The 16,059-nt window shown below is 51.7% G+C and overlaps 7 protein-coding genes across 7 annotated transcripts; 5 read left to right on the top strand and 2 right to left on the bottom strand.

Moving 5' to 3' along the window:
- Positions 1-426: 426 nt before the first annotated feature.
- KD926_005181 (Zn(II)2Cys6 transcription factor) lies at positions 427-3,037 on the top strand (the record flags this gene model as incomplete). Its single annotated transcript, XM_053095491.1, has 8 exons — positions 427-479; positions 555-677; positions 742-974; positions 1,046-1,587; positions 1,668-1,941; positions 1,994-2,169; positions 2,239-2,470; positions 2,547-3,037. 8 exons carry the CDS (start codon positions 427-429, stop codon positions 3,035-3,037), a joined length of 2,124 nt encoding a protein of 707 aa, XP_052949852.1.
- Positions 3,038-3,594: 557 nt separating this feature from the next.
- Positions 3,595-4,633, bottom strand: KD926_005180 (2-keto-4-pentenoate hydratase; the record flags this gene model as incomplete). Its single annotated transcript, XM_053095490.1, has 2 exons — positions 3,595-4,336; positions 4,575-4,633. The coding sequence occupies 2 exons, from the start codon at positions 4,631-4,633 to the stop codon at positions 3,595-3,597; spliced, it is 801 nt and encodes a 266-aa protein (XP_052949851.1).
- A 192-nt stretch (positions 4,634-4,825) lies between these two features.
- KD926_005179 (phytanoyl-CoA dioxygenase family protein) lies at positions 4,826-5,841 on the top strand (the record flags this gene model as incomplete). The annotated part of the gene is made up of 2 exons (XM_053095489.1): positions 4,826-5,498; positions 5,552-5,841. 2 exons carry the CDS (start codon positions 4,826-4,828, stop codon positions 5,839-5,841), a joined length of 963 nt encoding a protein of 320 aa, XP_052949850.1.
- Positions 5,842-6,060: 219 nt separating this feature from the next.
- Positions 6,061-7,619, bottom strand: KD926_005178 (NAD-dependent succinate-semialdehyde dehydrogenase; the record flags this gene model as incomplete). Its single annotated transcript, XM_053095488.1, has 4 exons — positions 6,061-6,184; positions 6,246-6,574; positions 6,619-7,260; positions 7,353-7,619. The coding sequence occupies 4 exons, from the start codon at positions 7,617-7,619 to the stop codon at positions 6,061-6,063; spliced, it is 1,362 nt and encodes a 453-aa protein (XP_052949849.1).
- An 890-nt stretch (positions 7,620-8,509) lies between these two features.
- Positions 8,510-9,630, top strand: KD926_005177 (uncharacterized protein; the record flags this gene model as incomplete). The annotated part of the gene is made up of 2 exons (XM_053095487.1): positions 8,510-8,853; positions 8,901-9,630. The coding sequence occupies 2 exons, from the start codon at positions 8,510-8,512 to the stop codon at positions 9,628-9,630; spliced, it is 1,074 nt and encodes a 357-aa protein (XP_052949848.1).
- A 1,639-nt stretch (positions 9,631-11,269) lies between these two features.
- Positions 11,270-13,145, top strand: KD926_005176 (AAT family amino acid transporter; the record flags this gene model as incomplete). Its single annotated transcript, XM_053095486.1, has 4 exons — positions 11,270-11,757; positions 11,834-11,996; positions 12,071-12,630; positions 12,677-13,145. The coding sequence occupies 4 exons, from the start codon at positions 11,270-11,272 to the stop codon at positions 13,143-13,145; spliced, it is 1,680 nt and encodes a 559-aa protein (XP_052949847.1).
- A 2,644-nt stretch (positions 13,146-15,789) lies between these two features.
- KD926_005175 (putative reverse transcriptase) lies at positions 15,790-16,059 on the top strand (the record flags this gene model as incomplete). The annotated part of the gene is made up of 1 exon (XM_053095485.1): positions 15,790-16,059. A coding segment is annotated over one exon (270 nt), but the record flags the coding sequence as incomplete, so codon positions are not given.

Raw genomic sequence — 16,059 nt, 5'->3', positions numbered from 1 at the left:
GCCGGCCCCGCCGCCCCCCCCGCCCCCCGCCGCCCCCCCCCCCCGGGCGGGCCCCCCCCCCCCCCCCCCCCCCGCTAGTGTGTGTATCTAGAGTACCTATGATTATAATTGACTTTGTAAGAGATACTGGGCTGGACATGACTGGCGGCCACCGCGGGAAGGGAAGATAATGGAACATAATAAAGTCATGCATCGCCAGCCCTAAGACCAGCCCGAAAGAGGAAAAGAAACGCGGGGGGGAGCGCCCGATTAGGCAGGAGGACCCTCTGCGGGGTGAGGGCGGGTCCCGTGACCGCCAGGGGAGTCTCTGCATATCAAAACAGGCGGCGTCCAACATACTCCGATACATACAAAGCAACCTCTGTCGGCCCCCTTCATCAGCTTGCCACCTGGGACCGTACAGTGGAGTATCATCCTCTGCCGGTCATGGCAACCGAGGTGCCAATCGAATCTCGTAAATTACGACGCACTACTAACGCGTGAGCTCCCCTTCCCCTCCCTTGTTGTGTCGACCGCGAGATGTGGGATGTGGAACCCTGATCGAGACTCGCTAGATGTGTGGCATGCCGGCAAAGCAAGATCAAATGCTCGGGAGACGATCCGTGTGCCAACTGCCAGCGTCGTGCCCTGAATTGTCACTTTGTCGAAGGAGGCAACAAAGTTACGGTGGCCCAGAAGTGCGTCGCTCCCCCTCCGTTATATATGATGCGCTGGACACCCAACGCCAACCCCATGCTCTAGATATCTCCAGGAACTACAGCGACAGGTGCGAGAGAAACCGCAATCGTCGCTGGGAACGAAACGCACCGTCGACGTGGCGTTCGGACCGGAGGCTCGGGCGGCGACCGTGTCCCCCCGCACCGATGAGTTGCCTCCGTATCCAACCATTGATAACGGCCGCAGCGTGTGGATCAGCCCATTTACGCTGCCCTCGAGAACAATCAAGAACTCTTACAAGAACAAACGAAACTGGAGTATATCTCCCTTCCCCCAGAGATCGTGGTGGGGAGAAGATTCACTGACGCGATCCACTGTTGTCACTTAGTCTGGTTGGCCCCGACGTCAGTATGGTCGTTCACCGCACGACTCTCGGTTATGATGACCGAGAAGCTCCATATGCCGTCGCCCTACACGGTTCCGAACTCCCTGGACTGCGATGTGTATCCGCTACGGTGGAGGCCGGCTGCGTTCGATGACCCGCCGGACATCACCGGCCTGCCGTCCATTGACCACGCGCTGTATCTCTTCAACACCGTTAAATTCCATCTCCACCAGAACTATCGTTTCTTCGACGAGGAGACGTTTCTAGCCCACGTGCATGAATTCTACTTTGGAGCCGCTGCCCAGAAGGCCGCTGAATGTCGTCTCTGGTTTGTCCAATTCCTTCTGGTGCTGGCCTTTGGTAACGCTTTTCTGCAATCGCGGGCGACGCAGGATCCTCCGGGTTCGAAATTCTTCGTCCGAGCCATGTCGCTGATTCCCGACCACGCATCGCTCTGGAAGGATAGCCTGCTGGCAACGGAGGTCCTGGCGCTAGCCGGCTTGTACTTGTATTGCATTGACCACCGGGAATCGGCACACGTCTACGTCAGCTTCTTTACCCCCTCTCTTCCCAGCTCCCATAGCTCGTGAGAGGAACCATGTACTGACTGTCATCCCACCTGCAGGTAGGTCAGGCCATCCGCATCGCTCAAATGGATGGTTTACATACAGAGTTGCCCGAAGACGAACTGGGCGTGGAGACGGTGGCGCGTTGTCGTAACCTTTGGTGGACGCTGTACGTGATGGACCGGCATTTTTCGTCATCAGTTGGGCTACCTATGACCACGCATGATGACGATATTACCACCGTCATTGATCCGCCCAGTACCTGCTCCCAGCGGGATGCCACTCTCAGTCTCCATGTGAAGCTGTCGCATCTTCTTTCCTTTATTCTCACTAGTAAGTCAACCGGCTTCCCCACGTGGACCGGGCCTCACACCCCTGCCTCAAGCCATATACAAGAACGAAACGACCGCTCTCGGCACTTTCCTTGAAAAGACGAGATCCATCCTGCAAACTATGGCTGGACACGCCCAGGAGATCGAAAATATCATTCACCTCAAATTTCAAAACTCGGTCGATACAATGCCTAGAGGTACGCGGCATATCACTCTGCTGTATCATCAGGTACGATCCGATATTCTTCCGCCGGAGGGACATGTTGGCTTTTGCTCAAACAATGCGGGAGCTTAACAGCGTGCCCCCGTTGATATGTGCAGAGCCTCGTCGGCTGATGAAGATCTACAGTGCGTGATTTTCGCCACGCGACCGTTGTTGCTATCCGTATTAAAGGAACGACTGGACAAGCTTGGTCATGAGGAAGAAAATTGGGAGAGTTTCCTGGCCCCGACAAAGACCTTGATCTCGACCGGAATCAAGTCCGCGGCGAAGACGCTGCAAATACTGTCGGACGAGGACAGCCTTCTGGGTGAGCGAATCGATCGCGATTCAGACTTGCTGCGAGCTGACACCGTGTTGAGAGGTCTTTTTGCCTTTTCAGCTAGAGTATACCTACGGGGCTGCTATCCTATTGCTGATGGCTACGACCCTTTTCCCGCACGCTACGGAGGGCCAGAGTTACACCGCGGAGGCGCACGCGATTCTAGATGAGATGATCTACAAAGGAAATCGACTGGCAGTAACACGCAAGACCGAGTTGACCCATCTGGAAGGCCTGTTCTGCGAGCTGGGTGCGCGCATTGAGCGGCGTGGTCTCCAGACGCTGACGCTTCTAAGTCCCGACCAGGACGTGGGCGACCTCACGCACGAGCCGGAGGAAGATACGACACTGACCGGCCCGGCCACCATGACGCCGTCGATGATCGGAGATCCCGGTTGTTCACCCTCGGCGCTGCCGCCGATTACCAGCAATCTAGAATTTCTGGAGAACATCGGCATCTCCTCCGACGAGTTTCTCTCAATCGTCAATCAGATCGGGAATCCCGTTAGCCACAGTATTCTGGACCCGGGTCAGATGCGAAAGTCCGCATTCTGAGCCCAGCTATTCTTGAATTGTCTACTGATATTCCCGTTTGCCTCCTTTCCTACCCAGGCTGAATTAACCCAGCCCCCATCTTTGACTCAAGATTGTTATTTATTTGAATAATAGGTCTATTTTACACATGAATACTGCCCTAATTTACTCTCGAGCCGATCACGCAGCCGAAAAGCACCAAGATAATTCGATTAAAGTGGTCCGGCCTCTAGTCCCAAATCCCCCTGAGAAACGAATAAAGCCGTGTACGACATGGCATTTCTCTCTGTCGACATGGGCCCGTCGCGACTTACTCGATTTGGCCCCATTACCAGAACATAAACCAACGGATGAGAAATATATTGATTAACCCTTGGACTTTGGTAACTATATGACTGTCAATTTCCGGTTTGCTAATTGTAGCGGCCACCAAGAAGTCGCTTGTATAATCGACATCATCTTTCATCAATGCCAAATTAAATTAGCCTGCTGCTCATCAATTCTCACGAACCTGCCCGCAAGCCTTATCTCACATCCGCAAATATCATAGTATGCCGAGGACTATTTCTCAACCATCATCAAACCACATCGAATTCAATCGTACCCCAGCCCTCAAAGGTGCATTTCCAATGCCCAGTCTCCTCCATGGGCACTGCCTCTAGACAACTGCCCGGCAAAATCACCCGCCCCGGCTGGAATTCGATATCGTAGGCAGCCAATCGGCTAACCAGCCATGCGACGGCCGACAGTGGATTCCCCAGCACGTTGGCCGTGTTGCCCGTCATTACCTCGCGGCCGTTGAAGTGCAAGATGCCGCGCGTGTCGCGCAGAGTCAGTTCAGTCAATTTCCGCGGCGTGCCGCCGAGGATGATGGAGCCCGTCGGCCCGTTATCCGCCAGCGTGTCCGGTAGGTCGATGGCCCAGTTCTGCACGCGCGAGTTGATAATCTCGATGGCAGGGATGGCGTAGTCATTGGCATTCATCACGTCCACGATGGTGGCATTAGGCCCGCGTAAAGGCGCGCGCAACACGAAGGCTGGCTCGAGCTCCACAAAGGGTTTAATGTACTTGTTGCGCGGCACGGACGTGCCTTCATAAATGGTCGTGCTAGCTAGGAGGAACCCGTAGTCCGGATGATCGAGTCCGAAGGCGTTTTGCATGACTTTGGCGATGTTGCCCAATTTATAACCGACGAGATGGTCGCCCTTCTTGAGGGCCTCGTCCGCGCCGATCCGCTGCACCTCAAAAGTGCTGTCGGCATCTAGAGCCGGCCAGGTTTTGGTGGGTGCCTGGATGGGGTCTGGCTCTCGCGTGCAGTGCCTAGGACCCGCGCAATCTCCTGGAGCTCTTTTGCCTGAATTGTGAAAGGCCGAATTCAGAAGGCGACAATGTGCAGCGGGGAATTCTGTTGAATGAAGATCAAAAATGTGCGATATCTCTGCTCTCTTCTTGTTAGTGAGAAGAGAAGGAGACCTCAGATCGGAAGTTGAAGCAGTATATATCTCCCCTCGTAGCGTACCTGTAGCGTCTAGAATACACGCAAGATGTCATTTATCACCGGCCGTCGCCCACCGAGCCTATCTCGGATTGCTCGGCTGTACTAGGCATGAAGAACATTGCATTGCGACAGGGTCTAGCAGGACCTGAGTTCCGAGGCGAGTGCGGAGATGTCGATCCTGGGCTTAGTTACATCGGCTGGCTCTCCCGATCTCGGGTATCACGGCGTGGTTCCGGTTCGTGTCCTTTCCAACCCTGTCGTCTCAGAACCTCCACCCGACCTCCATGAGGTAAAATCATCCAGCAGACATCATGACGCGCCTCGCCTTGCCTATTCCGTCGCCTATTGATCCCGACTACAAGCCGCGGTGTAGCCTGAAAACGATTCCGGCTACCACTCCCATCGAGTACATTCTCGCCCAGCTGGAACGTGATGGCGGGGTGATCCTGCAAGAACTTGTGTCGCCGCAGGATCTCGCCACTATCGGCGCAGAACTGGAGCCCTGGGACGGCAGACTGGCCCGCCACCCGGCCGAGGGCGAGGTCAGCAGCAGCGGCGATGCGTTCACGACGATCCCGGCACAGACGACTCTGGTGCCCGGACTCGTGGGCAAGTCTCCGACCGTCGCTCGAATTTGCGAACTACCGGTGCTGGAAGGTCTCCGACAGCGCATCCTGCGTGAAGAATTCACGGTCAACCGTGAGGGCCATATGGAGCCTAACATCATCGATCCCCTCCTCAGCCTGAGCGTATCGATGAACATCGGGTACGAGGCCCCGCGTCAGCTATTGCACCGCGACGACAATGTTCATGGCATTCGACATGATAGACGTGGCCCGTGGAGCTTCAAAAAGACCAGCCAGTTTGGATGTCTTATCGCCGGATGCGAGGTGACTCGGCAAAACGGGGCCACGATGGTGATTCCGGGAAGCCATAAGTGGGATGACGAGAAGGAGGCGAGCGAGGATCAGGTCTGCTTTGCTGGTAGGCTCCCTTATTCGGATATCATTAGTCGACGACTAACGTCCCTGGGTTAGAGATGTCCCCAGGATCCGCGTTGATTTTCCTTGCGTCGACGTACCATGGCGGAGGGCATAACTCAATTCCGGGGTCGATTCGGACAATGTACAGCCTGTTCTTTGTTCGCGGGACTCTGCGGACAGAGGAGAATCAGTTTTTGGCTGTCCCGCGAAGCAAAGTATGTCAGATGAGCCCCAAGATGCTCGAGTTACTGGGGTATAAAAAGCCTACGACAGCGCTAGGCATCGTAGATAACATTAGCCCGGATGAGGACTTGGCTGGAATTTGGGAAATGGCGGTGCAGTGAGGAAGTTTCAATTGTCTTCTAGACGTATCCGTATCATGCTCTATGTAATGCTTGTTGAAGATTATCTTCTTTCCTCGTGCCGTCTTCTCCAATGATCCTTCCTGAAAGGCACTTCTATATTCCTGACAAACCACAAAGAGATGATAACGGTGGCATAAGCTCATACAACAATTATTCCAATCTCTCCATATCAAACCAGGGTCTCCTCAAGATCCACCTTTACAGATGAGCAGTATGCACCGTGTTGATTCCACCAGTGACAACCATCTTCACGCTCAGGTATTCTTCTACCCCATACTTGCTGCCCTCACGCCCCATCCCCGAGTATTTAACACCACCAAACCTGCCGTTGTAGATTAATATATGTCAGGGATGGCCTTAGTGTCCATAAGGGGCTTACTTACGGTGTCGCAGCGTCAGAAATCACACCGGTATTGATGGCCACCATGCCGACCTCTAGCCTTTGGGACACACGATGCGCCTTGGCTAGGTCATTTGTAATGAGATGAGAAGCTAAACCCACGTCGCAGTCGTTGGCCCGCCGCACCACTTCATCCTTGGTTGAGAATCTAGCCAGTGCCGCCAGCGGACCGAAGGTTTCCTCTCTAGCCACCTGCATCAAGTCATCGACGTCGCCCAGAATGGTGAGCTCGTGGAAGTTGGGCCCCAAAGCAGGCAGGCGGTTTCCCCCTAGGAGGACAGTGGCCTTCTTGCCTACAGCGTCTTGAATATGCTCAGTCACTTTAGCCACCCCGTTCGTCAACGGCCGTGGGTTACTGAGGCATCCTCTAGGGCGTTTCCAACCACGTACTTCTGCACTTCTTGCACCAGTCGCTGGCTGAAGCGATCGTAGATTCCTTGTTGGACAAATATACGATTGGCGCAGACGCAGGTCTGGCCTGTCACTTTGAATTTGCTGATTAGAGCGCTACCAACTGCGGTCTCGACATCGGCGTCATCGAAGACAATAAACGGGGCATTGCCCCCCAGTTCCAGACTCAATTTCTTCAAGGTCTGGCTGGATTGTTGCATGAGAAGACGGCCCACGCGAGTGGAACCTGTGAACGAGATCTTTTTCAAAATTTCGGACTCGCAGAGCAACCGACCGAGGGAGGGTGTGCTGGTCAAGGCCGTTACGACATTGAAGAGGTCCCGAGGCACGCCGGCTCGCTCTCCCAGCGCCGCCATCACGTTGGAGGCAAACGGCGTCAATCCGTCCGACTTCAGCACCACGGTACACCCAGCAGCTAATGCGGCGGCCACTTTGCGCGCTCCCATGGCGATAGGGAAGTTCCACGGTGTAATAAGACTACAGACGCCGACGGGCTCCTTGAGCACCTGCGTGCGGCTGGTAGGATTGCTGTGTGGCAGGACATCCCCGTAGATGCGCGGCGCCTCTTCAGCGAACCCTTCGAAAAACTAGCTGCAAAGACGGCTTCTCCCCCAGCGTCGGCTTTGGCCTTGCTATTTTCTGCCGTGATGATGCGGCCGATGTCTTCTTTGTTGTCTACCAAAAGATCTGTCAAGCGGCGCAGAATACGGCCCCGTTGTCTCTCGGACAACGTCCGCCATGTTGGGAATGCTCGGGCAGCTGCTTGAATGGCGTCATTAAGGTCTTCTGCGTTCGATTCAGGGCAAGTTCCAACGAGCGCTTCGGACGCAGGATTATAAATATTAAACGTCACATTAGAACAGGAGGGTACCCACTGCCTGTCGATGAATGTCTTCTCGACGAAGAGGCTAGGGTCCTTCAGGCCAGATGCAAAGATCGAGGCCATTGTGTATATGTACCAACGATATGCTCAATGTGAACGTAGCACTCAACAAGTTTCTCTTACGGTTCATTTTATTTCTTGTCCGGGTATCTGTTATAAGTAGCTTTGTAGAGATACTTGAATTTCTACTGTGTCTCTCAAGCAATACCGCGCCTTGCTCCGACGGCTCCTCGGCATTTCTGGACCCAGGCAGGGTCACTAACTACGGAGGGATCGGGTCCGCCATCCGACCGTCGAGTCAACAAGCCGACCCTAACCGGTGCCCGGAGAGACGGCTTCGTTGCGTACTTGGACTGCACCGATCAACTGATACCCGGCCGCGCTCAAGGATACCTGCAACCTCAAGATACTCCCGGACGATCACTTAGCGCGAAATGCAAACGATACGGTATCGCGTGGAGACTTTTCGGGATCGATCCGACCACCCAATCAACGACCCACACTATGAAAAAACACAGTTACCCGTTAGACTCGGGTTCACAAAGTGGGTGGGAGCGTGTCACAAATAGTGTCGTGGGCTAAGCCTTCTCTTCAGGGATCGGAAGTGCCCAGGGATATCGATCGGGTCTCCCTCCCGAGGGAATTCTGCATGAAAACAAAAAACCGTTTATTCCAATGTAGGATAGTCTCATGGCACAGTAAATATATGCCTATCATTATTTCTTCCACGACCTAGAGGTTAGTGTCCAAGAAAACTATTTTTCCAGTTGCATCGACGTCGAGGCACGCTTGAATGGTGCCACTCCCTTCCGGAAAGCATATTCCGAGCGAGCTACTATCATCAGGCTCACTCTTCATGTACTTTTCTTCTCACCGATCCTCACGCACGCGGAGTACCACAGGCAAGCTTTTGATTGTGGTACATGATGGCTCCTGCTGCCACAATTTCTTCAATGACAGGGCCACCCAAAGTAGTTGGCCCTGCAACTAAGACAGCGACTCGCCCCGCCAATCTGCTGCCCCAGTGGCTCATAGACGGTGCTCATATCGATAAGCGAGAGTCATTCGATGCCAAGAAACACCTTAACTTCGAACCACCAAGCAGAATCTACACGATGACAGAGATCGGGCTCGAGGGCCAGGGTATCTCGCCGCATGCCGTGTCTGAACCCTTTCCACTATTCACTGAAGACTCCGTCACGCAAATGAGAGCGGAAATATTTAGCCGCCAGGTTCTCGATCACTGCCAATTTGCATCGACCTTCAATAAGAACATGATTCGGGGCATGGGCCCTGGGTAAGTTGGCCCTTGAGTTCTCCAGAACTTGTTCTAACCGAGACTAGGCGGGCCCCATTCACCTATAGTGCGTGGAACTCACCGGAGCTCCTAGTTAAGATCTCCCAGGTAGCCGGGATTAATTTGGTCCCTGTGTTTGATCATGATATTGCCACCATCAACATTTCGATTGGTTCGGGAAGCTTAGATTTGACGTCGTCTCTAGAAGAGTCGTCTGACGAAAACCTGCCGAGTGTAGCGTGGCACTACGACAGCTTTCCATTTGTGTGCGTGACTATGCTCTCCAACTGCGAGGGCATGATTGGAGGGGAGACGGTGCTGAGGACGGGAACCGGGGAAGTGATGAAAGTCCGTGGACCGGCTATGGCAAGTTTCCTGATACCTGATGCCACTCGTATCATCTTGTGCCCAGTCATTAACTCAGGACAGGGAACCGCGGTGGTAATGCAGGGGAGGTATATCGAGCACCAGGCCCTCCAGGCGTTAGGCGGTCGTGAACGAATCAGCATGGTTACTGCCTTTCGACCCAAGTCGCCATTTGTCAAGGATGAGTCGATTCTAACGGGGGTTCGGGGGATCAGCGTTCTGCCAGACCTTTATAGCCAGTATACCGAGTACCGCCTAGAGATTTTGGAGGAGCGCATTCGTGCCCGCTTGGAAACCGAACGCCAGCGTGAAGTGGCCAAGCGAAGATTCGATACCTCCGATGCGAGAAGCTGGCTGATTGAGCAAAAGGAGTTCATCGAGGCCATGCTTACGGAGCTCTATGAGGTTTGAACCGGGGATGGTCTTCCGTGCTACGTCTTTACGATGACGCTCTACGAGTGTTGCGACCGTTTTCAGCCCTTCTTTGAAACGTCTATACATCATATGTTTTCGTCCCAAGGTTTCCCATGGGCTTTGATTAAGAATTTTTGCATTCGACAGAGGTAATAGAGGAGTCCTGTGTTGCGAGACCAATGCCCCACGAACACGATCCAAGGATGGGAAACCAAGGGTCCGATGCCGCTGGCGACCCCGCGTTGAGCCGAGCAGAGCCGACCCGAGCCGAGCCGATCTTATCATAATCATCTACCTATCCCTATCGTCGAACTGGCCGTTATTTACATACTATAATTTCCTTCACGTCGACCTCAAACGCGGAATTTTGGACAATGACTTCCAACCCTTGTGTGTCATGCATAGAATAAGTGAAAGAGCAAGGATTGGAATCTTGAATACACTTATGCCTATGAGACAAGGCGTGAGATACAAAGGTCTAGACACAGTAGGCCCCAAATCGCAACGTGAAAATCTTATCATCACAGTGCAAGGAGGATTTATTGCACTCGAAAGTCTCCAGAGTACCTTGGATCGAGTAACTAGAAACTGTTCTGGGACTGGAAAAGCAAATGTTAGGGCTGCCATAGTGGGATTTTTGTTCAAGTCGCCAGGCGGAATTGGCCCCTTGCGTCGAGGCATGTGATATAAACGAGGTCTCGATCTTTCCTCATAAGTAATCGCCGGGTCCAGCCAAAGTTTACAATTCAATACCTCGAGTGAGTGAAGCAAGGGAGCTTGTTGCAGTCCCTCAGCTGACCTTCGCTGTAACGATACAGTGTCGAACAACACGGTCAGATGACAGTCACCCGAAGATTGCTTTTTTGTAGGGAGAGATGAGAGACCACCCTGGGAGTGGCTTCGTTTGTAGTTGAAATCTAGATCCGAATGAGCGGCGTCTCTCGAGGTCCTGCAACGATTCCCGCAGGTGCCTGCCTGTGGAGCCTGGTCTCCATCACTGCGAACCTCCCCGTACAATGGACGGCGATTCTGCCAGGAGAAATGTCGTTGAGACAAGCAGCCACACACCAATCGGCCTTATGCAGCTTCCGGCTCTCCCTTATCAAGCACCATACTGACCTGCATTTTTCCACATTCTTGGTCTCCTATATTGCATCCCACTGACCGAGATATCGCTCCTTTGCCCCTACATCCCGAAATCTGTACGAGCTAGAACGGAATCTAACGAACCCAATGATGTGAGTCGTTTTCTGGACTTCCTGTACTATCCGCAGGCTATATAAAGACCTGAGCCTTGTACCATGATCTGGAGTGGGGTTTATAATAGCACTGATACTACGTATCGTCAAGGCACGCAAAGGAGCTAAGACGACGAACTGTACCTTTCGATTGTTCCCTCATCATTTTTCTTCTTTTTAATGATATCGTATTCTATAAGCTGTTGCGATATACAAATCTCAACCATTTGTTTGTTATAGATCGACAAAGCAGCATCTTGAAACAGTTACATGGGTTGCGACCCCGAAATAATATAGCGCGGCACTGAGGCTATATCGCCCTCTTTGATTTCGATATTGAGTTCTGAAAGTGCATTCTCCCATCAACCAATGGGCCAGACATACCAAGAGTTGTGAAGATGACACCTCGAGCTACCCTGACTGAGCGCGACTCGGACGGAAAGCCCGAGTCGCTCCTGGAACACGAGAAGACTCCAAGAGACTGGGCCGATGAAGAATCTCTGAAACGCCATCTGACCTCCCGCCAAGTGCAGATGATTGCTGTTGGAGGCTCCATCGGTACCGCGCTGTTCATCACGATCGGACGCGGAGTGATGCAAGGGGCTGGTAGCTTGCTCGTTGGTTTTGTTCTTCATGCGATCATTATGGCCCAGATCAACAATTCGCTGGCTGAAATGACCATCTTCATGCCCGTAAGTGCCGCCTTTATCCAGCACGCCAGCACGTGGGTCGACCAGGCTTGGGGCTTCATGATAGGTTGGAACTTCTGCCTGTTCGAGGGCCTGTTGATTCCGTTCGAGATTACCGCACTCAATATGGTCTTGACATACTGGCGCAATGATATCCCGTCAGCTGCGGTAATATCGGTCACCATCTTGCTATACCTGTAGGTCACAGTTGTTTATCCGGTGATCGAGCGGCTCGAAAAGAACTGCTAATTGCTGAGTAAAATGTTATTCCAGAATAACCAACGCCTTCGCGGTGAAGTACTTCGGGGAAGCTGAGTTCTGGCTCTCCAGCGGCAAGCTCTTACTCATCCTGATTCTATATCTGTTTACCTTCGTCACCATGGTAGGTGGCAATCCCCAGCACGATGCTTATGGCTTTCGAAACTGGACACAACCGGTATAGTGATATTTGCTTCCGAATCCCGTTGATTGAAACAGCCTGAACGACTATTCTTCTGACGGACTTTGCAGAGCCCTTTTGTGGAGCACATATCTTCGGGAAATCTCGGGCGATTTCAAGGGGTCCTTGTGGCCATCTGGCAAGCGGCCTTTACCATCGCCGGTCCGGAATACCTGGCAGTCGTGGCGGGCGAGACGAAGGCGCCCCGGAAGACACTGGGTGCTGCATTCAAATCAGTCTACTGGCGGTTTGGCGCCTTTTTCATTGGCGGCGCCCTCTGTGCGGGCATTGTATGCCCAGCAAATGACCCGAAACTTCTGCAGTTGCTCGCTTCAGGCGAGACAAGCGGAGCGTCGTCACCCTTTGTGATTGCCATGATAAATATGAAAATTGAAGGCTTGCCACATGTCATTAATGCGCTCTTCGTGACTACCATCTACTCAGCCGGGGATGCATGCGTTTATACCACCTCGCGCAGTTTGGTTGGCTTGGCAGAAAATGGCCATGCGCCACAGCTTTTGCGGAGATGCACGAAGAATGGAGTCCCAATATACGGGCTCATGGCTGCGCTCGCTTTTGCTTGTCTGGCATATTTGCAACTTGGGAGCGGCTCTACTATCATTTTGAGCTGGTGAGTCAACTCGATGTCATGCTTTCGATGTGGCTAATTGACTAAGGTTAACAAACCTTATCACGGGGGGAACGCTGATAACATATATAACCATCTGTGTGAACTATCTCTTCTTCTACCGGGCTCTCAACCGGCAGGGGTACGGCCGCTCGGAGCTACCGTACTGTGGGTGGTTTCAGCCCTGGGGCACCTGGATTGCCCTAGCTTGGCTTGTTGGCGTGGAGGTTCTATATGGGTACGAGGTCTTCTTGAAGGGAACCTGGGACGTAGGGTCCTTTTTTAGCCATTATACCATGGCATTTCTCGCCGTTGCTACCTTCTGCGGCTGGAAAATTGGGAAGCGCACTCGGTCTATAGCACCAGAGGAGGCAGATCTTGTCTGGGCCCGGCCATCCATCGATCACCATGAGTTGATTTTGGACGACAAAGACGGCGACAACCTCTGGCAGTGGCTAATGCAGAAGCTGAAATTATCTCAGTTGCAAGGAGAACCGATTAATCTGGGCCAAGTGTAATAGTATAAGGACTATACCTGTATGGGATCTTTGAGATTATACAATACTACTAACTCGTTATATTCAGAATTCTATCCCATACAATTAGGAAACCCGAGGCCTAGATAACACACGAGGGTATAGTTATATCAACCAGCAATGGGTAGGAATCTTGCCGAAATGTTGAAGTAGTTAACTCTTGAGTAGGGAATTCGTATGTTTTGTGATGTACCAGATAATACGTTTGTAATTATCATCTGATTACATTTCAGCCAACATAAAATTCTGACATTAGCAGAGTTATGTAGATCCCTTCGCGGAGACATCCCGCAGGCGCAAAATCTTCGTTCGGAAAGGATCCAGTACGGAATTAGCGCGGATACAATCAATCCATCCCGAAATGAATTGTGCCCAAGGTTCCTCACATGAGTTGCAACCCGTCTTGCAAAACACCTCTGATAGTTTGAAATACTAAGATTTGGAATGCAGGGCGCTTTATACCAGCATAGTAATGAAGGCCCTAGTCAAGTTTTAGTTGATATAATTGAGCGTTTTGTCAATAATACAGCTGGTAAATCCAAACGAGGTATAAATTTCATTAAAGTGCGCATCCCGAATCCGACAGAATAGAACGACCACTAAGGTGACAGTTTGATGTGATTTGTGAAAGAGTCACCGAAATTTTGAGATGTTAAGGGCTGTTTTGTTACAATCTAGATATGGTTAGTATAAATCGAAACCTCTTTACGCAGTCGAGAGTCTCGGCAATAGTTAACTAACGGAGTTATTCCGGTATTATCTAACTTTGTTTAATGTGCTCGTAAAATGAGTTGGAATCTTATGATTTTCTCTCCCAGACCACGAGGCTTTCCCCAGGATTTTCAATAGAGACATGGTAACGAACAAGAAAAAATGCAGCAAGAACCCCCCAACTAAAAGCCTAAGGAGCCTCGCCGTCCAAAAATTCCTCTAGCGTGCGAAGCTTGTCGTGATCGCAAGTCTCGCTGCGATAGCCACAAGCCGACATGTGTTGCTTGAAAACGCCGCAGTCTTCTGGTCGACCGCTGTAGATACGTAGCGGAAAATGCACGAACGGCAAGCAACAATGAGTTCAGAACCTTTATCCCAAAAAGTACCAGGGATTCTGCTAACGAAATTGTTCCAGATACGTACGCGCCTTGCTCCATCGGATACGGGAACTGGAGGCTGGCTCGGCATCCTAACATGCCGATTCAGAGTCTGTAAACCCGTCGGCCATAGTTAACGAAGAACCAACAGAAGCAATAGAGGTCTTCCCATCACAGTCCGGTGATTTTGAATTGCTCGGGCTGGGTGGTGATTACGAAGAACCCTTGCTGCAAAACCAAGAACCTCAGGCACTTGGTTTATCAGATGCCCAAAGTGATATTCTCCGAACTACAGATTCCCCTGGTAACATTACTGGCATGGGCGCTATGACCAATATCAACGAAAACGACCCAGTCCCCAGCCAAAACTCAGAGTATTTCGGGGGCTCATCAGCCGCATAGCTAGTATGTCTCCTCACCAGCGATCAAAGGCAGCCTAGACGCCATGCGTGGGCTTCTCAAAAGAGACCACTGCTTGACTGGGTCAGCAATAATCAATTTGGGGGTTCTGGCATGGCGTCAGTTGCCGAAATGGAGGTGTTTGCGCTACCTCCTCGTGACCTTGCCGATCATTTGCTAGGTTGCTTCTGGGAAAGGGTCTATTGTCTATATCCTTTCTTTGATCGCTAGGGCTTCCAACAAGCATATGAAAATCTTTGGGTACCGAAGAGTCACGCCAGCCATAAACTCACGATCTTAATGTTGGCTTAGGAGATCAGTTCAACTCGGCTCCGAATTCGATCGTCTTCAATTGTGTACTGAATACTATATTTGCACTACGATTCAATTTCTCGGAGATTCCTGTACAGGACCGCGAATCTTTCATTGTTTCTCTTTTTCTCTGGGCAAAACGACACATTGGGCTTGAATTGATAGAAATCCATGGTCCAGACCCTGTTAGTAGTGGCATTAATTCTGCAGAGCACTCCTTATCCTCATCGCTGCTGGAACTCGACCGGAATGGCTGGTCGTCTCGCACTTGGACTGGGATTGCATGAAATGCAATTGGAAGGCCCGAAAAACTCATTAGAACAGGAAATACATCGGAGAACCTGGCATGGCTGTATCATAATGGGTATGTATCTGCTCCCTACAGATTCCCAGACATGACTTTCTAGCAGTCGCAGAACCGCCAGCATGACGTATAGGCGACCGACCATGACGAGTCACCTCGCAAGAGCCCCGTTACCAGGGTCTCTCGTTTTAATATCGGGTGCCGATTCGGATTTTCCGTAACTGATCGCATTTTATATTTCGACGATAAATCTCTACTCCATCTTAGATGGTATTCTTTCTGATGTATACAAGGCTTGGCGTGATCGATCCAGTGACTCTGCACCAGAAGTGAGGCCTGCCGGTCTTAATGTTATTCTCCGTCTTGAAGATCAACTGCTACAATTCGAATCTTCCGTTCCTTTATTTTTGAATTGGATAGCCACATCGCTACCGCCAAAATCTATGATCGAAGAAACGGTAAGTAGATAGCGTAATGTTCTTCATTTACGGTACGTTTTTCACATCTCAACCGGCCTTTACTGATGACCAAGGTTTCTTTATTTGACACTCACAGGGCTAAGGCCCTTGTCAAGGCGAACGGGTCTTTGGAAGCCATCCGCAGCATCTCAGGCTCGACCTGGGGGACCTCCCTGCTGAGCATGCGCCGCATCTACCTGGCAGTGGTCGTCCCCCAGCTACTCTACGGGGCGGCTGCCTGGTATAGCCCTACGAGCTGGACGGTCAGTTCCAAGAAGCTCCAGAAGACAGTCAATGAATTCCAGAGGATTCAAACCCGCGCAGCTGTTCTTATC

This window comes from Aspergillus affinis (assembly GCF_023601865.1).
Source record: "Aspergillus affinis strain CMG 70 chromosome Unknown NODE_256_length_16059_cov_84_911974, whole genome shotgun sequence".
In the NCBI taxonomy this organism is placed as follows: Eukaryota; Fungi; Ascomycota; class Eurotiomycetes; order Eurotiales; family Aspergillaceae; genus Aspergillus; species Aspergillus affinis.
Note: the sequence above shows the minus strand (reverse complement) of the source record. Positions and strands in the feature narration are given on the sequence as shown.